The sequence below is a fragment of the Micrasema longulum genome, unplaced genomic scaffold (genome assembly GCF_059751315.1).
Source record: "Micrasema longulum isolate JH-2025_06_02 unplaced genomic scaffold, ASM5975131v1 h1tg000414l, whole genome shotgun sequence".
Lineage (NCBI taxonomy): Eukaryota > Metazoa > Arthropoda > Insecta > Trichoptera > Brachycentridae > Micrasema > Micrasema longulum.
Window position 1 is genome coordinate 155,938 of NW_028277614.1, and position 27,834 is coordinate 183,771.

Genomic DNA, 27,834 nt, shown 5'->3' on the forward strand with positions numbered 1-27,834 from the left:
ACTGCTCTCAAGATATAATCATAAATTTGAAAAATCACGTGTCACCTGTCAATAGCTGGATGTCGTCTAACAGACTCAAACTAAATCCATCTAAAACTGAGTTTCTATTGATAGCAACAAAAAACACCTTTTAGACCAATCTCCAATTTTAATCTCAGGTTGTGATCTTACCCCTAGTATTAATAATACTGGGTGTTCATTTAGATTCAGATACTTCTCTTCATTCTCAGGTCAATGAAACGGTAAGCACTGGTTTCTTCCATCTCCGACAAATCAAATCCGTACAGAGAAATATTTCTATACACACAACTGAAGCTCTTGTAAATGCTCGTCGTTTCGTGTCTAGATTACTGTAATGGAATAATCACAAATCTCCCAGAATACTAAACTGATAAACTCCAATCCGTTTTCAATGCAGCAGCAAGGCTTATTACGGGAGTAAAAAAATATTCTCACATCTTACAACATAAATTTTAATTGAATATAAGTTTAAATAGATTTAAGCATATCAGCTTTAAGCTGCTCGCTTAAAATTATTAATAATATTAAAAAAACATGTTCGAGCTTTGCACTGGTTAAAAAGCCAACAGATAATAAAATAAAAGCTTTGCTGGACAGTATTCAAATCCCTTCATGAAATTGCTCCAAGATACCTATCGAACTTATGTATTAGGGAAATACATGTCAAAGAAAATCTACTCTTAGGTCAGCATTTGATTCAGGCCGAGTAAAACTTGTCAAAATCCAACGCTGCCTAAACACTAGATTCGGAGATCGTGCTTTTGCCGCTGTCGGCCCCTCTGCCTGGAACCAACTGCCTTCACACTTGCGAATCATCGACAGTCCCAGTCATTTCAGGTCTTAACTAAAATCTCACTTTTTTAATTCATCATACCCTCAATTATTATAAATCAGAAAATATAATATGTAACTTTAGCTTAGTTGGAATGTAAGTTTACATATAAAATTGTAAAGCACTCTTGAGGTGATTTTTCACAAAAATTGCGCTTTATAAATCAGCCAAATATTATTATTATTACACAGCAATAGAGATGTTTTATATATTATGAATAAATTATTCCACAAAACAAAAATATGTATACCTACCTAAATACTTGTATAATACCATTGTTATTACAATTAAAGAATAATTTATAATTATGAATTTTTAAATTGCTTATACTCCTAGGTCTGCAACAAGAACAGGGTGTGCCTCTCTCAGGCCGGCCATATACGGAATGTTGGAAGACAACAAAAGTACTCGAAGAATTCATCGTGTACAGTTTTTCACAATTAGGACTAATTGTTTCCAATAATTTTCTTTTGGGCTTAATAGGTTTGAATTATTTGGCCAGGGTGGTGACAGTTCTGGTTCTCCCAATAGGACTTGTTTCTTCCTTATTACTAACAAGCCAACGAGCCAATAAACTTGCATCACCGTCGGAATCGGGAAAATTAAATTGAGGGTGACAGACAGATTGACTATATATACTTAGGTTGCTCTGACAGCGATAGAGATATTTATAGCAGTAAATACAAGTTCCAAAAAAAAGGATTTTTTTTAAATTAAAAAATTACCAGCTAAAAAAATTTTGTTAAATGTGTGGATCCAAAAAGAGGGCACAAGACCTTTAAAACAGATCCGGGTAAGTGGGTGAGGCTTTGAATGTTTACAATAATGTTTGGAATAAAATTAATTAAATGCCTATGCGGAATTGCAACACTACATGCTAATCAGTATTGACTGTTTAAAGTATGAGACCAAACTGGATCGTCGAATAATGAAAGATACACAGTATAATGATTAAATATTTATTGGAATGAAAGATTGCAGTAAAATGTTAAAACAAATATAATTTACCGCAGCTGAGCCGACATGCCTGGAGTCATGCGATGTAATAGAAATATAGATTTTTCTGAGAACATAATAATATCAGATTTTGGGATTTAAAAAAACGTACAGTAATAAAGAATGTAAGGAAGATATAGACGGACAGCTGGCTCAGCTAAACAGGAATGTGTCACTGTAGGGAAAACCTGTATATACAAGACAAATAAGTTAAAACACAAAAACTAGACGGCAGTATCGACGGAGGCTGGCCGTACCTCGCGTCGAGGAAAATGGGATCAAGATATATCTGTACGCTGGAGGGTGGGAACAAAGTATGTTTTACATTATAAATGGGTTGTAAAAAAGTGCGAAACGCTTTGGAGCTAGGAGGGGCGGGGGGAGCGCGGGGACCGCTGGTACTGGCCGAGCCAACGCTGCAGGTCCAGTGGCTGCAGGGGGGGAGGAGGCGCGGGGGGACGAGGGGGCTCCCACACGCTGGCTCCCGAGCGCGAGATCTGCAACAAACCGATCAGACTATTACTTCCACTACCACCGCAGGATAGTGTCCCTTAGCTGACAACATCGAGTAAGTCATTTTTGTTAAATTGAAAAGGAGTATTTGACTTCAGTTTTGAAAATTTCATTTAAATACATTTAAAGGCGTACTCTAGTTGACCTTTCAATAAAAGAACCATTTTTCATCGTCCTGTAAAAAGGACAAAAATAAAAATGACTCACACGGTGTTATTGGCCAAATGATGACAACAGTTATGCCATGTAAACTTGACGAACAGAAGGTATAATGCGTTTGAATGTTTAATAACCCTATGTTAATGTGTTGGTGGCTGTCGGTGAACCAAGTAAATTACAAATTTCGTCGGTGTTAGTAGGCAAACTAGAATATTTTATTTGAAAATTTTCTGTCACTGACACATTAACATTGGGTTATCAAACATTCACTAGAGTTCTTTATAGAGTGTGTAAAAAGAGTCTACAAAAATGACAAAAACATAATCACTAAAATTTGATAAAACGAAAATGTTGATTTTTTATAAATTTTAATTTTATATTTGAAGCACTAACTTTGTGGTTATTCATTACCTTAAATAAAATAACTTTTTTCTTAACCACTATATTTTTCTACCGACCGGTTTCAAAGCAAACAAGCAAGCAAAGTTTGCTTTGAAATCGGTCGGGGGAAAAAAAAAAATTAGTGGTTAAAAACAAAGTTGTTCTATATATTTTGTTGATTGTTAATTAAAATGAGAGATTAATCATTTTTACATTGCCACAGTATAGACTTATAGAGCACAGTCCACAATAAGTTTGGTATTTATTTTTTATATTGAGAATATTTTATAAATGGTTTTATGTATACATAGTATACAATTACAGTAAAAGTAAAATTATCCGGATCAATGAGTACCAGACTTTATTGCTTTTGAAATAATACAGGGAATTGGAATCACATTAAAAACTTACTTAAACATGTCCGGCAAAGTTAATTGAATTAAAATTAAAAACTACCCTTTTATTTGCCGATAACGATCTGGATATTTGGCAATCCGGATGACTGGAGTTTGGCTAAACCGAGTTGTGCTGTATTCATTTATTTCTGCATTATAGATCCACAATATTGCCTGTAATACGGTTAGTGATTTGTGAATTTTATTAACAACGTTAGGATTCACACTGAGGCATGTATAAGAACAACATTGAGAAAAAATAAGACAGTACACGGATGGGGGGGGGGGATAGTTATCCTGCCCGTACAAAATAAAACTGATCATCTTCATTTTATGTACATGTTTCTTTGTAAATGTTTCTTTGTGAATGGTAATAGAAAATACAATTTATTTTTAATAATATCTTCTAGTTAAATCAAATGTTAGCAAACAAACATGGAAATGTTGATTAATTTAATTTATTGATTGATTTGGTGTTTATTTTGTAGAACTCCATATTAGACATATATAGACTCTAGACTCGAATCAGTGTTTGATTTCTTATATTATAAATTTCATTTATCCTTATCAAATCAAAATCTAAATTATTTAAGCATTTTTTTTACAAACTATAATAATATTGTAAAATGTGTGCTCCGATTACCTCATTACTAAGGGACACAATATGACACATTGCCTCTGTCACTCTCTTTTCACATTTTTTTTTTCAATCCTATATTTGCCTAGTTTATTTGACATATTTTTTTGTACATTTTGTCTCTTTGCACAAATAACATATATTTTGTTGAATGGTTCTTTTCTTTTGTTAACCCTTATCTACACACCCCGCTTTTTTTCTAAATTTGAACCAGCCGAATCACTAGTAAAGGCCGTAGGTCCATTATTCACATCACAGATTTCAAGTCACGCAGGTTCAAGATTATTAACGGGATATCTGTCATCGAGTGTCAGAGTGGAAAGGTCACGAGTATGGTACTCAGTGTTGAGGCGTGTTGTGGCGTGTTGTAATGTGAGTATTCACATTTATTTATTCTCTGCATTACCCATTTTGTTTTTTGTTAACTTTTAGTTATTTTGTATTCTGTTGATACATTTTTCCACAGTCAATACCTACTTTTTGCCTATTCTGAAAATGATATTGTGATCAAAGCATCATGTTATCTGGTTTTAAAGTTTGTTTTTAACCAGCTATTTTATGTATACTAGCGGACCCGACAGACGTCATGCCCGAACGTTGGCTTGCCTGCCATTTGGAGCTTGTTACATTACCGTACTTTTGTTGTCTTTTAATTTTTCTTATCACAGTTGTTTTTAAATAAGATATTAAAATATTTTTATTGTTCTTCGGGTTTTTATTACAGGAAATTGTTAAACTTTATAATTATTGTAAAATTCTGTTTCCCGATATTATTTTATTACGTTAAAATATACCATGTTGTCATGTGGTTTAATTTGTTTGCTTTTTTGACGTTTGCAAAGTCACATTCCACAGTGTGACAATGTGTAAAAAATGAATAAAATATAATATTCCATTTTTGAGATTTGGAATCGAAAAAACAGCGGTAACATTTTCCTTAAGTAAAAACGCGGGTGAAACAACGCATTAATAGTAGAACGATAGTAAAACCGAATTCGTCAATAAATTAAACTACATATGTTAAAACTCCACTTTTATTAACGATCAAACAACCGGGCCTAAAAGTCCTTGTCGTGCTCAAATCAAAATCATGCAAACATCACTGCTCTAGTGCCATAATTCAGGGAGAAAATGTGGGAATACGTGTTAATGAAGAAAAGTCAGACTGCGTTTTACCCTAAGCCCTCTAAAATTATGACACTCAACTCATGCCTAACGTGAATTTAGTCATTATTTAACCGCCAGTCGGGTTTCGACGCGATCTTGACATTTAATTGGAAACCAAAATAAATTTCATGAAAAATGTCCAAAAGCGTGCAAAAACTGTCTGGATAAAAGGAAAAAGACTTTTCATTGATAAGTAGGTGTGTGATTAATTTCAAAACTAAAAATTGTCAATATTCATATAATATTGAATTTAAGTAGGTACCTACGTACTTGTTTATGGTTGAATTCCAAAGCAAAAACTAAATATTTTTTCAAATATGGCATTCTTTTTGCAAACGTCAAACTCCGGTCTCACCAACAGAGGGGTGTACTTAAGTTGGAATACCATTTTAAAGATGTATTGAATTTAATATTATTTTACTATTACCAAAAATCCAATAAAAAGAAATAAATGGATTTTAAGGAAAGAATCTGATTGAGATCCACGAAAAACAAATGTTGTTTGTAAACATTCATAAACAAACTTTTTTATACACAAAAAAAAAAATTTTTTTTTGTAAATGCATTCTCCTCGAATGCAACCCTGGTAGATCGATGAATAAAACATTTATGCTCCTTACTTATTTTTTGCATATTAGATTGAAGATTTTTATATCTACGAACACGCACAGCGCAAAGATCTATATTTCTCTGAAAACCGCATATAAATCGATTAAGCCGTTTAGAATTTACAGTTTTTGTACAGTATATTCTAGTATTTGTGCGATTATTTTCTATTCCTAAGGTACACGATTTAAAGTTAAACTTTATTGCGTTGTGATCGGATAATAGGACGGTTTGTTCACATACCTCCCAATTGTCTATCTTTTGAACGATGTTGTATGTACATAAGGTAATATCTATAATGCTTTCGGATACTTTCCCCCATCTAATTGCTCTGAATGTAGGCGATTTACCCTGATTTAAAACGCACAAATTGTTGGAAGCTATAAAATCTACAAGGTCGTTTCCTCTGGAACAGTTTTTTGGCGAACCCCACATCATATGTTTGCAATTAAAATCTCCCACAAGAATAATCTTACTCATGTTAAGTTTAACCTTAATGTACTCTAAATCGTCGAGTGTTTTGTTTATATGTCCACCAGGCTCTGAGTACACTGATATTAAAGCAATATTTTCTTTGGGTAAAATGGCACATACTATATTGTTGTTATCGATATTCTTTGCTTTATAAATTTGTAGGTTTTGGTTCATTACAAAAATAGCAGATTTATTTCTACGGTCGATGTTTGAATTATCACTGAAAAATTTGCACATTTTGAACTGATTTAATCGTGCCAGTATTTCCGGTGTAAGGTTCTTGTACTAACGCAATATCAATCGATTTGTCAAAACACGCTTTTATTATTTCTTCTGTAGCACCTTTACATCTTTGGAGATTGCATTGTACAAATTTAATAAAATTGCCTCGATTGTTCGCATGGCTGCCATTAGCACTCGTATTCGACCCTTTCTCTGGCTCTTTTATCCATAAGAGTTCTCACAGGGCAAGCTATGCTCGTTGCATAGTGATTATTATTTTCCATTTTCCTTTCAAAACAGTTGACGCATTTGGGATTTTCTTTGCTCTTGCAGTCTCTTGTTTCATGGTCCTTTAAGCACACCGCACATTTAGCTTCGGCATTGCAATACTTTTGTATGTGTCCAAAGGACAGACACTTGTAACATTGCACCACAGGACTTTCATCTTCAACTATAACCCTCTGGTATCCGATGTTCACCTTTCCTGCATTGGTTAGAGTTTTCCATAGTCTTGGGGTTACTTCACATATTACGTTATGAAGAAGTGCATTTCTGTTTCGCTTTTTGTATTTGATCTTTAGATCGTCATTAATTTCTAAACTCTTATTTTGGTTTGTCAATGATTCGCTAAGATCTTCATCAGTGATTCCCTTGATAAGACCTTTAAATATAACTTGAGGATTTTTCTTTTTTCCTTCTTCTACTAAGAGATTTTGGGTTTTGTTTTTTATTTCTTCCTTCATTCTTTCACGGTCTTTTTTTGAGGAGCAATTTATTAAAATTTGTTGGTTACTAATTTTTCGCAACCCAACTATGCCTATTCCTGTTGACCGAACATTTATATGACGTTTTACCAGACCCTCTACCTCCTCGCTTTTTTTCATAGGGTCTCCAGATTTCACGATAAGTGCGTAGCTAGTGGGTTTTGGCTCCAACGGTAATGTCGGAGTTTGCTTCTCTTCTAACTTTTCAAGAATTTTTTCAATATTTTTTTCCGACTTTTGAATTTGAGACTGGACCATAGCCAAGGTTTGGTCCATTTTTCCAGTTATGTTCATGGTATCACACATGTTTAAGACAATTTGAAGAAGTTCTTTTGTGGCCGTTAAGACAGTCTCTTTGATATCACGCTTTATAGTTGCTCCAGAATTCATTGCGATATTTATAATGTTTGCTAGACTTCTGGCTTTTTTTCCGGGGTTATCAATTATTTCCGGATCTCCTCCTGGAGAAGCCGACCTAGAGGCAGGTTCTGAGTTCGGTCTTCGCAAAAATTTTTTGGCAGAGTCTGTCATTTCGTAAAGTAAAATATAAATAAATTATTACTTACGATTTTATATTGTTTACAGACTTCGAGTTGCAATCCCTGTCGTTAAAGTCTCCAATGCTTTGAAGCTCGGGAAGCTCGGGTTGCTTTTGGAAAATATGGAAGATAATAATATTTTCCGGATTTTCCGGGAAATTATACTGTTTTTCCTAGCTTTTCCGACTTTTGAGAAATATCTTTCAGGATTTTCCGGAAAATGGAAAAACACATTTATTTTGTTAGTTTCACTCAAATCGATTATTGTTTAATTTATTTTTTTTTATAATTTTGAATAATTTTTTTTATTACTTATTTATTTTTAAGTCAGACCGGCACGTCTGCACGCCACGAAATCAACTTTTAAATGGTTCTCGATTCGTAAAATATGAATGTCTCCGACGACGAGCTCACACGTCCGATTGGCACTACGTTTATTTTTGACTGAATTAGACAAACTAAAATATTCAAATTAACGAGGAGCGCGGGTACTAGAAACAACTGAACACTCCAACGGCTGGAACAAGAAGGGCTATATTTATTAAGATTACCGATCGGTTTCAAATCTACGCAAGCTTCCTTATCAAAGTATAATTTCACCATCATCATTCCCTTTCCACACCTAATGGCGCATAGAGCACTGCATTGGTACAACAATCGCAGCGTTTCTCGATCATTTTTGTCACATGATCATTACGCTTCAGGTGCCAGCCAGGGACTGTGAAATAACCAACATTTTAAATAAATATTTCACGTCAACCATGTCACAAATCGAATCTCAGATCTTCTGCATGGTAGGCAAACGCGCTGACCACACACCACGAGCCTGACACAAGAAGAATTCGGTAATGACTACTATTCTATTAAATATGATAAAAACAAAACTTTGTTATTAGTATTACACATGTGTATTCTTTAAAGAACACAACTATAGATTCCGGAGAGCACTTCTACCATCGATGGGTGGTAAAAAGCTGTTCTTATTTTTATAACAATTCATCATGAAGCGTTACGAAGATGTGCTGATTCAATTAATAATAGAAAAAAACATAAAATAGGAAAATATTTATTACTAAATTATTCCTTGATAAGGAAGCTTGTTTGGCTTTTGGAGTTTATTTATTATTTATGGTTCCTACAATGGTTTCAAATGTGCATTTCTCATAGGAAAGGACATTTCGAGGTCATTCTAAATCTTTGTTAATAGACTGTTAAACTAAGCCAAAAAATGTTTTGTATTTCTGCAATAACTCCCAGTGTGATGTCAGAGGTTCTCATCCGCTTATTCTTAATCAGTTCTGCCCATCGGTCCATTGACGGCAAGCAAACCGGTAATCTTCCATAACTCTCTTATCGTCAGTTGATTCATATGAATCAGTGACGTCATTCAAAGTTTTTGTTAAAATATTTTTTATAATATTTCTTGTACAGTTTTAGGAAACTTTGCGGCACACTTTTATGCTCCATTTTTACCGCGCACAAGAAAACATTTATTGTATCGGATTTCCAGGAGGGCTAAAGTTCTTCATTTTAACATATCACTTATGATTTATCGAGGGCAACACGCATTATGGCCCCGCGGTACAGACAGTAAGACGCTCGCCCCACTCACAGAGGGTTCCGGATTCAATTCTCCGTGAGATCACAATAATTAAATGTCATTTTTCTCAAGCCTGGGAGTTCTATGCCGTACTTAATTCAACACCCCTATTGGGCCTCTCGCCCTATTGTGGTGCAAAAATATAAACAAAACCTATCTAAAACATTGAGAAAGTGTAATATTTCATATGATAACCCCTTAACACTCTGTAAAAAGAACCTTCAGATAAAAATAATTTGATTCAATTACTAATACATAATTTTAAATTCTCTATCCTTACTGTTTTGAGTTTGTCCAAAATATAGAAAATAGATATTCAAATATAGGCAGTTTGGTGAATGTTACACAGTGTGTTAAGTGGCCACTTAAACCAGCCAATGATATGTCATGAACCCTGTTGATGCCTAGACTTCTATATTTCCTTATCTAAAATGTTCTCCATCCCTGTTGCAGTATGTTAAAGATACCAGTCTCGAAGATGACACGACAGCGATAAAACCGGTCTTCGGTTATTCCAAATTTGTGGCTTTAAGTACCACTAGTTGTTTATTTCTATAATAAATGTAATGAATCCGTATTAGTTAACTTTATGGTTTGATTAACGGAGCCTACTTTTGTTAATAACTCACGAGTCACACAACGGACGTAGACAGGAGAGGGAATGGGTATCGGAGTGTGACGTACCTTATCCCAGGCATCGTATATGTAGTTGATGAGTTCGTCCTGCGGCGAGTGGACGTCCAGGGGGTGAGGGGGGTTGGCCAGGCGGGGCGGCGGGCGCCCCTTGAGCCCCGGCTGGTTCCGCCCGCCCCACCAGTTGTTGTGTCTGTAATGTAATGGTTAACTTTAGAATTTCACTCTGAACACCTGTTCTTCGTTATTTCTTTCTGATACATTTCTTCGATAAGAAGATTAGGCAAATGAAATTTGATAATTTAGATAAATATTTTAAAAATTAATGTGCAGTTAAATTATTATATCCACGGTGATTTATTTAATAACATATCATCATTATTTCCCTATCCGCACCCAGCCGTGTAGAGGGCGCCGTATTGCAATCGTAATTGCGATGTATATGGATAGTTCTCGTGACACGGGTGGTAAGGTGATCGAACTTACGCATCCAGTGGCAGACAGTGAAATATTGCGGTGTTAAAGCGCCTTAAAAACAAATGTTTCACGTCAATCCTGCCAGGAATCGAACCCGGGATCTTGAGCGTGGTAGGCGAATACGCCGACCGCTACAACACGAGGTGGACTTATCTTCGCTCGATTTTCCTATTTCAGGATTTTTACCCAAAAGCGGCCGTCGAATCGAAAACACTCGTCCATGATTCCGGTTTAATTTCATACACAGAACTGTATTCATTATCCGCCTGGACACCGATTAACATATACTTAGATTCAAATTAAGATCTCAAGTGAGAAAGAGTACCATATTTAATATTGTCATGACAATGATAACTACGAATTAAGATACTGACTGCCTAGTTGGCTTAAGGGGAGTTCGGAAAACTGATTTTTGTTAAGAGTACTTTATGTGACATAGCTGATTCTCCTAATTTTGACAAGTTAAAACACATAGATGGCAGAAAGGTTGTTGACCCAAACAATCAGGTGTGTGTCAAATAGCTGAGGGCTGGTAATGTAATATTGGTAAATCAGTAAACCTACATTTGTCAAGTGTATCGAGCACTGATAGTTCTCCTTGTAATTTGGATGGTCAAGGAATTTGATAAACAACTCGGATAGTTATTATGTTTAGCTTTTTAAAGATGCAGTGATACGTAAAATAGTAAACACACAACGGTTCGACAGTCGCCTTTGTACTTACCTAAGATTTCTATTATCCATTTCTTCTGTTTAGGTGGCGAAACTCGGGAACAGTTGATACACAACTTCCCCTCGACGGTAAGAGAGTAAATTAAACAAAATGCTATACGCCATACACGGGCTCCGAAATTGACATAACAAAGCGGATATAGTGATCTTGAAACTTCTTTGTTTTGATCATAGAACTGTTTAGTTATTGGGAAGTGGATTTGATAAAGACGCCACACGATCACAAAACACAAGCGCTGTCAGAGCAAAAGCAAATTGCTAATTTCCCTCTCGCTTGCTCGCTCACTCACGCTACTCGCAGCAGCTGTGATAGTAAAGGACGAGGTACACCTGCGCATGTGCGCATTAAAGAAAGTATTATTTTTTATTAATTAACAGCTAGTTAGTATTAGTAAGTAGTTAAATCTAACATCTACACTTTAAACTATCACTGCCGCTATTAAAATTAAAATTGTATGTGGGTTTGAAACAACATTTGGGTTTGAGTAAAACATACTTTTTAAAGTGGTCTAATACTGCAACATTAGCTTTATATTAAAATATTAGTGCTTGAAGAGTGAGACAAATCATTATGTCTTAATGTATACCTATAACAAAAGATTGCTAAAACACCGCAATTTTCAAAAAATGTTCATAGGTAAGTAGGGTAAAATGTATAGTTGTCGGCACTTTAGGAGATATGTTGTTGACATAAGTACTAAATTAGATACTTTTATGATATTTTAATTAAAATAATGTTTTTATATAAAAAATAGTTCAAACAACTTGCGAGAATTTATTTTTAATGTTTTTTTTTTTTAATATCGGTGTCCAATGCCAATTAACTTACTGCTTTAATTGTTTAATATTCTGCAATTGATATCTAACATTTACCGAAGTAAATACTAATTACGATAGTTTCAATTCAGATTTAAAAGATCACGACAGAGAACATTGCTTCGCTCTTTAAAAAAAATAGTATCAACACCATCGGATTCTTAATTGACGAGGCGAAGGGTGGCTGCTTTTATGTTATAAGAATAGTCAATTGTTCAAGATATTGAAAGTAGAATCAGTAGAATCACCATTAATTTCAGTAGATCGGCAGATTGCTTCCAAAATTGGTAAAGTTGGCAATAAAACTCTCTATAGTAAGATTATGCTGCACTCTGGTGGTAGACTACATGCATTATATGTATTGCAAAAAGTGAATCTATGAGTTAAATTATTTTATACAACTATCAGATTTTAAACAACATTATTTTCAATAAATAAATTAATGAATGCCGAAAAACTGGGTTGTGCCGGGATTTTGAATTTGCCAAATTTAACTAAACGAATGAATTTTTCTGCACCAAATAGAAGAACACAACATTACCAACCATTTGTTTGTTGGCAAAATCTTCAAATCAAATATTGGTTACCGCTCACTCCTACCAAGAATTTAACAAACGTTTAATAATTTATTCCAAGTGGATGAAGGGTTGGTTATATTTGAGGAATCTAGACAGTCATTAAAAAATAATTGTTAAGGGTCATTATAGGTTAAATTTTTTTTTGTTGCCAACGTTACTATGTTGATATACTATTTATACATACTTTGTCTTCTGTATTGGGAACTTGTGGGCTTTGTGCCTATTTTCCCGATCATGTAGGGAAAAAAGTTAACTTTACCCTACCCACAATAGAAAGTATGGTAAGTAAATTATTAGGTGACTATATTTCGTATTTGTAGGAGTTCCAAATTTAAATACTTTCAGCTTTAAAGCTGTTTTTTTTAAAAATCAGTCTCAATCAGAGAGAGAGAGAGAGAGCGGTAGAGGAGGCTGCCCGCCCGCTCTATCCATCTCCCTCCCTCCATGTAAATACTCATTTCCCCCTCCGACTCTCACGGCAGTCTAGCGGCATCAGTGCAGCGTGAAAAAATGAATATATTAATAATGCTTATAACTTATATTTTTACTAAATAACTATTTAAATGCCCCAGTATGGAAAAAGCCATCTCCGTAAGTAACAAATATGAGTTTTTATTGGAGGAGGGCACATTTTCTAACACATACCGATGTCCCTTATTCTAAGTACATAATTTAGCGTGGTGGCGGTCTTAAGAAATGCCACTTCTCGTGTTGATGTGCGTAACAATTTTTACACAAAAAAAAAGTTGATTTTTTCTCTACCATACGTCAATAAGCACATTACATGGATAGGTATTTTTTACAAGAACGAGTTTGCATTTATATTAGGTAGGTATGTTGCAATTATTCAAATATTTAAGTTTTAAATATTTTTTTATGGACATAAATTGAGTTGATAAATATCAAACGCCAGTGGGTCCTAAAATTTTTCGCCATTTGTTCTACAAAATGTAGTGAAAAGAAAAGATTATATCAGTACTATTAAAATAAAAACATGTCCTCATTGTTACAATGAAAACACTGTCCAAAAACTTTGTTTCAATTCAGAAACTAAAAGGTCCATTTGGTCATTGTGGTGGATTGATGTGTACACACTGGTGTTTGATATTTATAAAATCAATTCATTTTCAACGAGGCTCCCAACCCAACTTGACTCATTTTATTGTTTTAGGACAGTTAAACCATCACTTAGCACGTTTGCGTATTGAAATAATATGTTATTATTTAAGATTTAAACTATTGAACTACAAAAAAAACAAACAAACAAACAAATACTATTACGTGTTACTATGACGTGTGCATAGGGCTTTAGAATGATTCTAGATAGTCGCGCGTCACCCTTCGTTAATTTATTGTCGATGGTACTAAATCTGTGGTGTGTTGACAAGTTATTTCTAGTCTCTAGTCTTTTTCTATTGATGTGTTTCCTCTATGGTTATCAATTATCATTATGCCGTTTTTCAGCATTTGTATTTTTTATTTTACAGTTCCCGGCGACGTTCGTAGCATTTCGATTTCCATGTACAAGTGTCAAAAAAATACTTAGGATATCCTCGGAAAGACTAATTTTGAAATTATATGTGCGATATGTACTAAAATCAATAAATCATTCTGAGCTTATCAATTTAAAGCTTATGCTTTTCTTTATAAAATATTACTTAAACAATTTAACATGGCTTGTGGTTTCGAAGACTTGCGTGCAGAATTTAAGGTACTTACTTTATTTTGCATTTCCATCAATTCATTTTACCTCAAGTATTTTATAAATAAACCAAATTTTTATATCTTTACAACTGGTTAAATAAATTTTTAGGTTAAATTACACCGCTGTTTCATAAATTCCGACTCGGATGAAATGTTCACAGCGTTTACTGAATCTCCGGGATTCGACAGTGACAAGAAAACGTCCATGGACCAAGTATTCCGTGATACGTTATTAGACCTCCTGGGTGGAGACCAAGCACGCCTAGAGACGTACATTTCCTACTGCGTGGAGTGTTGTCGGAAGCAGATGGTGACCCCGACCATGCCGGTTGTTCTGCTAGGAGATATCTTCGACGCTTTTACGCTTGACAAGTGCGAGAAAATGTTCTCTTATGTGGAAAACGGTGTAAGCATATGGAAGGAAGATTTGTTCTTCGTGGCTTGCAAAAATAATTTACTGAGAATGTGCAACGATCTTCTCCGTCGATTGTCTCGTTCTCAGAACACCATATTTTGCGGAAGAATTCTGCTTTTCCTGGCTAAGTTCTTCCCGTTTTCTGAGCGATCCGGCCTCAACATTGTGTCAGAGTTTAATGTGGACAATGTGACGGAATTGGGAGTGGACAGCGGGACTAACCTTAACGCGACAAACGAAGACACAGAACAGAATGTTAATAAGTTGTCTATAGACTACAACCTGTATTGCAAATTTTGGTCATTGCAAGAATTCTTTAGGAGTCCTAATCTATGTTACAATAAAGTCCAATGGAAGACATTTGTTTCGGTAAGAATAATGATGTAGGGCAGATGACCCACCTTCCTCGTCTGCAGACCTCTGGTGTTTATTATTGTGATTTTCTAGCATTCGTCCAGCGTCCTGTCGGCCTTCAGCTCCTACAAGTTGGATGCGGTTCAAGCTGCCGGACGCAAGCGGACTTCCTCGCAGGCGGGAGACGACTGGGAACAGAGAGAGGAAGAATCGCACTATTTTGCCAAATTTCTAACTAACCAAAAACTTCTGGAACTGCAGCTATCCGACTCCAACTTTCGCAGATGTATATTAGTGCAATATCTCATCCTATTTCAATATTTGCATTTGTCGGTGAAGTTCAAAATGTAAGTTCTGATTTCTTGTACCCTCTTAATCTGAAGCATACCCTTATTGTGCAGATCGGTGTTTTTCAACCTGAGGGTCTCGGCAATCTACCGAATTTAATGGTAATTCTACAAATATCTCGAACAATTGGTTATTTTTATGACATAATAGCAGCCACCCTTTCCCACGATTTTTATTGTTTGTGATATGCGAAACTGTTTCGTAATAAATATATCTAAAGAATCTGTGGCTATCCGCTCTCCCCACGAAAACAAAAATCTGGCCGCCAATGTGAATCTGTTTTCTTTATAAAACAGTAAGAAAAGTTTTTAGAGCAGTATGGAAAAGTCGTAGCCTCGTGAAAATATGTGAAATTGTTTCTTAAATAACAGTTTTCAGCAGCAACTGTAACGGTTTAATTAATTTTTGTGAAGCTGTTTCAGCTGATAACGAATCTATCAAAATCTACCGATTTCAGCTCGATGGAAGTTGGCAACTCTGTTCGTGACCCCACAAGGCAAGGCAAAAGTTAGGGACGTGGTCACCAACTATTTGTCTACTCGTAAGGGGGTCGCATATTCAAAAAGGTTGAAAAATACAGGTGTGGATTCTCGATATAAAGCCAGGACAGTACAATATACATATGTATTGTGCTCTACCATTTTGGTTATTTAAATTTGTGTTATAGAGAATCTTCTTGGTTTAGTTTTACTTTTTATTATTTTGACCAACGAGCGCTTTCGCCTAAGTAGGCATCTTCAAGACTGGTGAATCGTTTCCAACATTTACAGTTTTTATACTATTCTTAACATATTTTGGAGACAAGATCAAATAAGTATTTTAACAGGGGACAGAAACATAAATATTTACAACTAGTTTGCTAAACAGTTCATTTTGGGAGTTTTTGGACCGAAATTGGGATTAAGCTTTTATTATTTAAAAGGTGGGAAAATAACACATGGCGAAATACGACAGAGTGGGAAATGCACATTTTAACAGATAAAGTTAGCACAATACTTGATTTTTGACAGGGAAGTTTACATACTTATAGATGAATGACGAAATATTTTAAGATACATACTTAGATAATACATTGTTTATGGAATGAAGTTATTTATTTTGATAGTTAATTTTATGTTAATTATATTATTTTAGTAGTAAATAATTAAAGCAAAAGGAGCATAGTTATAGATTAAATTAATGGCATCTCAAAAGTAAAGGAGAGTTCGATAATTCCAATTGCTGGTTAATTATTACTGCATTAAGTTTGATTCTATTAATTTCTATCGATTCTAATTTTTTTCTTTGGTTTTCAAAATTTAGTAATTTAATATTGTTTTCGCTGTCAAAGGTATGGTTAAGCGAGTTTAAGTGTGTTGCAAAATTAGATTTGTCATTTTTTAATCCATAGGAGGCAATATGTTCTTTGAATCTTGTTTTTATTGATCTACCACTTAGACCTAGATAATATGTACGTTCACAATCATTGCACTTTAAACTGTACACTCCATTCTTATCTAAGGTTGAGATCTTATCTTTATTATTAACAAGATATTGTCCAATTGTTTTTTTATCATACATATCTACATTTATTTTATTTTTATAAAATAGTTTCTTAATTTTGTCACCTGTGTTACCTATATAATTTAATTTTACCCAATAGTTTAATTTATTTTTACTATCGGTAATAAACCATTACCTATTGTTTTGACTGAGTTTCTTTTTTGTTTTTTAATTAATAATTTGTCAATAAGATTATTTTCATAACCGTTATTGAATGCTATTATTTTTATGTTTATTTTTTTAAAATAATTTTCATCAGACATTGGTATATTAACTAATCTATGTATCATTGAATGAAAAACTGACAATTTGTGAGATAAATGATGGCATGAATGGGCATGTATGATATTATCGCTAAAAGTGGGTTTTCTATAAATGCTTAAGTTAAATTTACCGTCAGCAAGTTAATTTATAATTTTATCATAATCATTAACTATGGAGTTTTATCAAGAAATATCAACAAAAAACATCAATATTATAGAGAATCATTTGACCTGAAAACGGACCAAGCGGAATGGGTTCAAGAGACGTCAGATTTGGTGTTTAAGCTTCTCGCAGAAACTCCTCCCGATGGGAAAAATTTTGCATCTTGCGTGAAGCATATCCTAAAAAGAGAGGAACACTGGAATAATTGGAAGAATGAAGGATGTCCCGGTAAATATTTTCTCTCATTTAAAAATGATGTTGTCAAAAACCAAGATATCCCCACATCGAGCTGTTTTTTTACTTACCTCTTTTGTAAATAATATTATGTAATTGTAAAATTGTAAACCAACCAATAAAATAAAAGTTTTATTTTTATAATTCAAGTTACAAAACATATTCGATAGAAAATAAAAATAAAAAAGCTAAAGAAATATACAAATAGAAAGAACCGTATTTGTATATAAATTAACTTAAATCAATAACGTTACTCAACGGGAAAAAGGAAAAAATAGGAAAGAGGAAAGGAGGAGTGACTAAAGAAGAGAAAGGAGATGTTATTAATCTAAAAACACACCTTTTTAAGTCTAAAGACTTTTTAGTGTACTTAGTCTTCAGTCAGTCTTCCATCTTATTGTAGTTTAACATCCTTCTATAATAAGTCTTAATATAATGTAATGGCTTTTCCAACCCCAACACTATATATATAATATGTATATTTATAAATGATGATGTTTGGTTTAGAATTCAAAAAGCTGAAGTCTTCGAGTCAACTAGATCCACCTGTATCAGAAGATATAAGGAAATTGTTGAAGCCCAAACGGAGAAGACTACTGGGAGATATTGTCAAGGAGTATGAGGCTCAGGGAAAGTTCTACTTGGGAAAGTAGGTATCGATTTTATCCTAAATTATAATCGAGATTTAAGTTTTCCGTGAATCTGTCACTTTTGATTTCTTTTTCCATTAAACATGTACAATACATATTTAAGGCATTAAGTTCTTGCTCTATTTAATAAATAGTGTATGTCGTGAATAAATTATGTTTTTATATACACGGTGGAATGGCTTAATACGAATAAGTTACAATAAATATGGATATTTTCTTTTAATTCTCACTTATTTTTCTTACAGCGCTGAGCTGACAAAATTGTGGAATTTGTGTCCGGATAATTTGGAGGCTTGTCGGGGAAAAGAGAGAGATTTCCTACCATCTCTGGGTATGTTAAATGATTTTAAACTTATAAATAGAAATCAAACACTGATTTGAGTCTACTGAATACTTTATTTTATTTTTACAAATATAAACATATAAAAATAAAAACTTCGTGACAATTGTTTCGCCTTATTAGGGTATTTTTAAACGAATGTGAAGATTATTTGGATTGAATGTCCTTATATAGTTATATAATTCAAGGTACTTAAGTAGAAAATAAAAATAATCTTATGATCTATAGCATGTACATAATTCATAATTGAGGGAAAAACCAATGGTTAAGGGTGAGGCTAATATCCGTATGCAGAGACAAACCTTAAGGTGAGGAAAGTACATTCTATTGTCTTCACCTTCGGGTTATTCTCTGCATTTGAAATTAGAATGTACTTTCCTCACCTTAAGTTTTGTCTCTGCATATGGGTATAAGTGTTTAATAGGTAATGGGGAATTTAGGTATTTATATTTGAATTTTGGGGAAAATATAACAAAGTAAGTATTTATTGACATACAAGTATGTATTGTGAGATAATTAATGAAGCTTTATAGTTTTGTAAATTTAGATAATTGTTGTCGAAAAAATATCAATAATATTATAATAGGTTGCTGTTTATTTTAATTTTAAAACATGATTGAAATATTATGAGGAAATTTATATAAACATAAATAAGGCGAAACAATTGTCACGAAATTTTTATTTGTAAATGTTTATATTTGTAAAAATAAAATAAAGTGTTCAGTAGACTCAAATCAGTGTTTGATTTCTAATTATAAGTTTAAATATGGAGTTCTACAAAATAAACACCAAATCAATCAATCAATGTTAAATGATACTTGAAACACAATTAATATAATTATGTTATAAAAGTACTACTATCTTTAATTATTATTTTGTTATTGATGCAATGTCTCGCTATCAACAACTGCTTTCTGAATCGAAAAGGAAAATGACATTAGTTCTCTTCTTCACAAAAAATATCATGAGAAAGAACCATTTTCATCACAAACCTCATTTCCTTCCTTCCCATCTGAGACATCGTTTCAATCCATGAAAGTACTGGACATTAGTTTTTTTTAAAGGAGTCATTGACACATTTCTGGTCATGCAGTTACAAGAGAAGATCCCAGCAGAATGCTCGTACTAAGTTTTCCTGAATTTGAATTATTTATTAATAAAAACACGTATCAGAGAAATTTCTCTTTTGTGGCCCTAAGAGTGTTTATGATGTGTTTTTCGGCCTTCACTCGTTTTGACCATTTTGACCTCATTTAACGCTGTTCCCTTTAGTACTGGAACTAATATGAATATAACCCCCCACATTAAGAGGATACGTTGTCTGACTTTTCTTCGTAACAAGGTATTCCAGTATTTTCTCCTTGAATTATGGGACTAGAGCGATGATTTTTTTACACTATAGATGTCCATATTGCTTGTTTTTTTTAATAAATTAGCTAGGTTATCATCCGAAAACCCTTAAGAGTGCCTAGTTTTAACTGCCGTCTTTGGACATACGGCATACGAATATGATATTTTTGAAAAAAGAAAACTTACACTGACTGACACAATAAATTTCTTTCACATCTCTTCTTTAAAAAAATAAAACAAAATCTGTTCAGTTTTGGTGTGCCGAAAACGGGAATGTGAGACCTCGATTTTGACAATTTTAGTCAGACGTAATTTGTCCAATGTGCAGTTCTCTTTTTCGCACAGTATTCAGACAGGCACCTGCGAGAGAGTGACAGCTTTTTACCTTTTTACCAATACCTAATTATCAAACTGCTTCTATGCCGCATGATCTCTCAAGTTTATTGCTGTATTGTACTGAATCGGTACAGACAGGGATATTTATATCCACGTGATAAGGTTGTGGCCATAATAAAAAATGACCCGATACCCGCCCCGCATTCAATATTTTATTATAATGAAAAAAGACAAAAAGTAGAGAGTAACGTAATGATAATTGTGTGATGTAGAGAGCTACCTGTGGGAGGCCATGGAGCAGTGCCAGCGTGGGGTGGTGGGAGCGGACAGGGTGGTGGCGGACGGCAGCTGGGGTTGGCGCGCCTTGCGACTTCTGGCACGACGCTCGCCGCACTTCTTCACACACAGCAACAATCCCATCAACCGCCTGCCCGACTACCTGGAGCAGATGGTGCGCCGCGTTGCCAAGGACCTACCCAAGTCTCCGGAGGAAGAGCTATCCGAGGCTGACCTCATTAAGGGAGGTGATCCTAATGATATGGAACAGGTAACGCTTATCTTAGGTCGTCTTGTTTCCACAATCCTTGCAAAATCCAACCACTGCACTCCCGGAATGCATCTATTCGCAAAACGACTGGCGACATGGCGACCGTCAGATGAATCTCCTCTCTATCCTGGGCCATTCTGCATCTGGTATTCCAAACTACTGCCGAGGATTCCTGAGCCACAGTGTTCTTTTATGTCCCATACACCGTCTACCCTCTATCTTTCCCTCCACCATTAGCCGTAGAAGGGCATATTTTTCCTCCACGGAATATGTGGGCAAAGTTTGCAGTCTTTCGTCTTTTGACCGTGATTAATAGCTCACTTTCTTTTTTCATTATATTCAGTACCCTTTTGTTAGATACTCGATTAGTCTGTGAGATATTTAGCATTCTCCGTACAACCACATTTCTAATGTCTCAATTTTATAAATCATGGAGATTTAGCGAGTCCATCCTTCCACTCCACACGACAGTAAGGGGTCACATCGGGTATCATTATTTTGCTTGACCACATTCTCGATATATTCAATAATAGTAATATTTTTATTCCTCTTGATCAGGCGGGCGATGCAATATTGTTCTTGCTGTGGCAGCACTGGAACAAGATACTAGCTTCTTGTTCCAATGCTGCCACAACCTTGTCCGATTTAGGTTTTTCCCCAGCCTTTTTCTGAGGCCTGCTGTACAATAGTAATAGTAATGGTTTATTAACAAAAATTACAGTTTCTTTATCTACTACATACATACTTAGGTAATAGATTTCTCTGGATTATGTCTAGTCTGCCTAACTAGGTACAACCTGTTTTAAGGCAGACATTTTTATGGAAAAATAAACAATAACATGACTACCCACTAGTTAATCTATGTATATAAAAGGCAATGTTCGAATGGTTCTCCTCGATGGACTCGATAACGACCGGACCGATTTGCATGCGGTTTTCAGATAAATGTACATCTTTGCCACGAGAAGGTTTATAGCTCACAAAATCTTCAATTTATTAAGTACAAAAAAAGATAGGAGCGTAAATGTTTTTTTTATCCATCACGAGGGTTGCATTCGCCGAGAATGGACGAATGGAAAATACAAAATACGAATAAATAATGAATGAATACGAATGAATAAAAGTCGAAATACAAAAAATGGACGGAGGTTTTTTTTTTGTGTATAAAAAAAGCTGGTTTTTGAATGTTGACAAACAAAATTCGTTTTTTTATGGATCCCAGTCAGATTATTTCAACGAATTCCTTACAATTTCTACCCATTTATTTATTTTTACTGGATTTTTTGTTATACTAAAATAATATTAACTAACATTCGGTACATTTTTGAAAATCACATTCCTGACTCAAGTGCATCCCTGAGCAGAGTTTGACATTTGCTAAAAGAATTCTTTATTTGAAAATAATTTATTATTTTATGTTTTGGAATTCAAACATAAACAAGTACTTAGGTAGGTACCTACTTAAATGCAATATTTGAATATCTACATATTACATTTAGATTTGGAATTCAATCATAAACAAATACCTACTTATCAATGATTTTTTAGTAAATTTTTGTCAGCATACTTAATTATGTTTAATCTTAAGAGGAAACGCGGTCCTACTTTTCTGCATACAAACGTATTCACGTATTTTCTCTCTGAATTATGCCACTAGAGATTTTTTTTTCACAATAACAACAACAAACTATCTTGCTGCTTCACCGTAAGGGTAGGCAGAGAGGATAGAACGCCGCTTCACTCTATCTTTGCATTCAGATCTCGCTTCCTCTACTTTCATAGATCTTCTCATGCACGCGCGCTGTTTATTCCGACTTTTACCATGTCCATCTTCAAATATTTGTTGGATTTGGTCATGCCATGTCTTTCACGGTCTTCCTCTATTTCTGCATCCATGGACATTCGCATTATAAATATTTTTAGCTGTTCTTTCGTTGTCCATTCGCTCTACATGTCCAAACCAGCGCAGAGCTTTTTTTTACACATTATAAATATTTACCATTGGCGTGGCCCTATATTGTTTCATTTTTTAAATAATGGCTTATTATGGGAACTAGAACCATTCGAGCCTGTAAAAAGCACAGTTTTATCTGTAGTCTTCGGGCGCACGGCGCACGGTATACAAATATAACTATTTTTGAAATACGCAAAACATACCGATACAGAAAATTTTATTCTGACATTCTGTTAAAAAAATAACAAAATCGATTCAGTTTTGAGGTGCGGAAAACGGTAAAGCGAAACGTCGATTTTTTCTATTCTAACACAATGTCTGACATGCAGTTGTCTTTTTCTTACAGTATCGGGGAGACATCTGCGAGACAGTGACAGGAAAACAATGTTCGAACACCTATTTATCAAAATTTTCTGTCCTCACAATTTATCTAAACCGAAACACAAAAATAATAATGTATACGTACATATCTAATTTGGAATAATAAAATAATTAATATCAAACTTTCAATTGCGTTCATTTAATCTATTTAGCAAGAACTCGAATCTAGCAATAGTAAAGCATCGCCGGGTTCAGCTCGTTTATTATAAAGTTATACAATATTTATTTATTTATTTATTTATTTATTCACACTTATTATCAAAATACAATTCCATATTCACTTTGCCCAGCTAACAAGGGTACATACCCCGTTCCAAGCTAGGCAATTACATTTTAATATATTATAATACTTAACAAATTAATATAGAGCACAGACAAACACAATATATACTTATTCGGATACACATTTTGATTCATATACATACAGACATACACATATATACACACATGTATATATAAATATACACATATATACATATGTACATACACACACACGTACATACACGCATGCGCATACACATACATACATTCATAAAAACATAGACAATTTATTTATGCGAAACTTCATGGTTGTCATCTATAAATATATATTTTTAAATTATTCTTTATTTTTTATATTTTATTTTTGACATCCAGTAAGGTTCTCCAATCCGTGGCATGCATCAACTTTTCTGACTCCCTACGACCAATGTCATGAAAGAGCGAGGTCAACACCTTCCGTAACTTGACAACACTCCCGTCTTTCCACGATTCTGGCAAAAGGTTATGGACCTTTTTGCCTACGTTATAGTGTTGTCTCGATGCCAGAACAGTGTTGACCCCTTCACTTAGTATCAGATCCCTATTAGAGTATCTTGTGTTATGGTTGTGGTTGACGCTTGGGTAAATGTCTCTCTTTATGTGTGTAACCACTACCGTTCTCAATATATACTGTTGAATAATATTCAGTACTCTGAATTCTTTGAAGAGCAAGTCACTTGGATAGCGAAATGTTTTTTTTAAGATGACTCGGATTAAAGATTTCTGTGCAATTGCTACTATATACCATTTATTATTTTAGAATGTTTTTTAGTAAGATTTCTTATTTTTCTCTAACTAAATCCAGTAACCATTTTATTACAAATTTACTTAATTGAATTCGGGTTTTGTAATGTTCGGGTAACATTTTGAATAGTTTGGGGTCCAGAAACCTGAAATTTCTTTGCCCGAATTCAGAGTTCGTGGTAGACCCCATGATTCATCCTTGAGTTTGACGTCTGGTAGTGTTCCTTTTGGGATTTGGTAGAATAATTTGCTTTCACAAACATAATTATTATATATATATATTTATATAAATATATATATAATTGCCTTATATCCAATATATCGAATTCCTCGAACAACTTGACGCCAGCGTCACCCCAGGGTACCTGAAGGGCCTTTTTCAAATTATTTCAATAATAGATTTTTGAGCAGATTCGAGAGGTTTTAATATTGATTTATAAGTGCCTCCCCATCCTATAATGCCGTAAGTTATAATTGAGTTGCATAAAATATAATATAGTTGTTTGAGTTGAATGTTGCGGCAGTCCATTTAAATATCTGATCTTATTATCGGTTCTTTTAATATTCTAAAACTTACTTAAATATCCTGAAATGTATTAATTTTAAAACTATATCGGTTACAATTTCAAAATATTCATGTAATGGCCAATCTAAGTTTGGCTAGATCAGGTTTCGTATGTATTTTAAGAAACGAGGAGGTTAAAGAGTGATCATGGACAGAGGCATTTTTGTTTTTAACCCCCTCGTATGTCAAATACAATTTCCCATTTAATTACTAATGTGACGAGTACCAAAGAATGAGTATTCGTAATATAAGTGCGGTGTAAGTTTCATAATATTATTTATCTATCCCGATCTACTAACTTTTACCGAAAACTTTATTTCTACTGAAAGCAGATATTACATATAAAATATGTTGTGTAATATATTATCCACTCTATGTAAATTGCCCAAAATGTTTATTTTAGGGTCCAGAGCTTCTGACGGGGGAAGGGGCCGAGGCAGAAGCAAGCGGCAGCGCGCTACGCGTCGCCAGTCCGGCACAGTTGGAGGCCCTCAGCAAGTCTCTAGGAACCGAGTGGCGCCGTTTGGCCGCCAAGCTCTGCTTCGCTCCTGACCAGGTGAGGGGTTGCTATAGCGCTGTAGTGCCAGTCTAGTTATTACTCGCGGTATTACTGGCTGAACTAAACACGCCATTCTGTAAACAGGTGCTGTTCTTCGAATCCTCCCACGAGAAAGAGCCGCAGCGCACCTTGGCCATGTTGAAGGTTTGGTTCTCGGTAGATGAGGATGCCTCCGCGGACAGTTTGATGTATATACTGGAAGGTCTCGGCCTTACCGAGGCCGCTGCCACCCTCAAACCGTAATATCTCCATTTTATATTAAGTTTGTAATAATAAAATACTAATAAATTTTTTGTATTGTACAATTTTTATTTCTTTCTTTTCAATTGTATCCTCTTGTTACATTCATTTTGGAATTTACACTAGTCAATTATAAAATAAATAATTAATTTGCTGCTTTGAATTGAAATAAATCATTTTATAAAAAATGTTAGTAAAATAATGCAAAACTTTCACACATCTTTTGAGTGTTAATTATTACTGATTTAAAAATTTAAAAACTGAAGTACCGAACACACAAAATCAAAGATATATATAATCGGGTTTTGGTTCCATTGCCAAGTGTTGCGGACTCGCGGATTAGAGATATTCCATCCGAACCAAATAAATTAAAGTTAGTCTCTTCGGAGGAAATAACTCTTCGCCAATCGATTTCAGTCAAAGTTTTATATTTTTTAGCTCATTCTAAGCGGGCAATGCGCATTTTTTTGGTCAGTAGTGGATTTTTTGCACGCTTCCTGGAAAAAAAGCCGCTCTCCCGGAGTCCCGGAAACTGTTACATGCTATAAAATTTGGGCCTACGGACCTCATGTAATCGGCCCTTTGTGCCTTGGTTGATTTGGATCTCGGGCACTTAAAAATATCGCCCCTTCGGGCCTCACAATTTATTTTTTGTTTTTTGGAGCAATCTAAATGTAATTAAAAAGAATCTTGTCACTCAGAATAATGCTACCAGAATCACACACAATTTACAGATATATGTTCAATATCTAGACAAAAAGTTAAATTAGTAAGCGATTAACATTGAATAGTGAAGAAACTGTAATTTAAAAAAACAACAGTCTGCTAATGCCGACTGTTATATGATATTAAATTCGGCCCTTCGGGCTGAGTTTAATCAGCCCTGCAGGCCTTAGTTAATCTGTTCTAATGGCCTTATTAAATCGGTTCTCAGGGCCTTGATTAATTAGGATCTCAGATGCGCTATATTTGTTTTCTACAATACAAATTAAAATCAATATTCGCGAATGCTTCAAAAGTTAGTTATTCATTATAATAAAATACATGTTGTGTTATTTAGGATACCACTGAATTATTTTATAATTTTAAAATGTTTGTCCGGCTCGTAGCATAATGGTCAGCGTGTTTTTCTATCATGTAAGAGGTCTTGGGTTCGATTCCTGACATGTTTATTATGACATATTTAAGCTGTGAACAAACAAATGATCAAGATATGCCGCTATTGGTGTACCAACGCTATGCTCTATGCATCATTAGGTGCAGAAAGGGAATGATGATGATGAAAAAATAATTGAATTTAAGGTAATCTATAAGATCAATCTATCTTTAAGATATTCATATTTTGAAAGCAAATGATAAATATCATATAATAATCGACAATGAAACATTTAAAGGAATTTAAAAGTATTACCTTAAAAACGAATGTTGGGGTAGCATTAAAAGTCTTTACTTGCGTTAGATATTCACACATAAGGGAGAGCTCGAAGTCGTCCACAAGCCCCCCGGTGGACCAATATCGAGGGGTACCCGAGGAGGGAGTAGCTGACATGTGAGATGACACAAGACAGGAAGAATCGGAGACTGAGTACCGGAGGGGCCGATCCTAGAAGAACTGGGAATAGGCAAGGAAGAAGATCGAAGATTGAAATTGAAAAATACTGTCTTAAAGAATAATTTAGAGTTAAATTTATAATGGCAATAAAATAATAATGTGTAATCGTTACTGATTTTTTAATTTGGTCAAAAAAATTTGAGGTAAGATTAATCTTAAATATACTTATTATTATTACACTGAACGCCGCCGCGTTGGTCGCAGATTGCACACGTGCAACGGTAATAAGCAAAAAAGGTCAACATATCATTTGAGAAATTTAATTGAAGAATTAGACCTTTCGATTCAAAAGTTTATTTGACTATCCGTTCTTACAGTTTAAGCTTACGGGGATTAAATTACTTGGATAGTAATTCGCCCCGCATAAGCAGTTAAAGTTTGTACTGAAAGAAACGATACAAAATCTGGGGTGGTATTCTGAACGCAAGAGCGCGCGTAGAAAACCTATTTAAAATGCGTATTTATTTACTAAATACACGCTAACAGAGCGATCTCTTGGCGCGCAATTCCGTTTGGAATACCAGCCCTGAATCTTTTCCATTATTCTTGTGCGATAGATGCTCTGACTGAAATGATAATTACTAGCAGGCAACAGGTTACATGCTAGAAAACTCGGCACTTCGGGCTACGCTTTATCGGTCTTGCGGGTCTCAGTTGATCGGCCCTTCGGGCCTCATTTGAGTTATCCAAA

At 34.5% G+C, this 27,834-nt stretch overlaps 1 protein-coding gene and 1 long non-coding RNA gene across 2 annotated transcripts; one reads left to right on the forward strand and one right to left on the reverse strand.

Annotated features, from left to right (window-relative positions):
- Window positions 1-1,798: 1,798 nt before the first annotated feature.
- Window positions 1,799-11,460, reverse strand: LOC148281746 (uncharacterized). The gene is made up of 3 exons (XR_015822288.1): window positions 11,141-11,460; window positions 9,991-10,132; window positions 1,799-2,346 (listed from the first exon to the last, which is right to left on the reverse strand). It is a non-coding gene; the product is annotated as an uncharacterized LOC148281746 (long non-coding RNA).
- Window positions 11,461-14,004: 2,544 nt separating this feature from the next.
- Window positions 14,005-27,254, forward strand: Hpr1 (THO complex 1-like protein Hpr1). Its single transcript, XM_088226177.1, has 10 exons — window positions 14,005-14,253; window positions 14,356-15,030; window positions 15,109-15,362; window positions 17,387-17,559; window positions 18,073-18,214; window positions 18,461-18,546; window positions 20,514-20,788; window positions 25,136-25,288; window positions 25,376-25,530; window positions 26,991-27,254. The coding sequence occupies exons 1-10, from the start codon at window positions 14,215-14,217 to the stop codon at window positions 27,082-27,084; spliced, it is 2,046 nt and encodes a 681-aa protein (XP_088082303.1). The 5' UTR covers window positions 14,005-14,214; the 3' UTR covers window positions 27,085-27,254.
- Window positions 27,255-27,834: the final 580 nt, after the last annotated feature.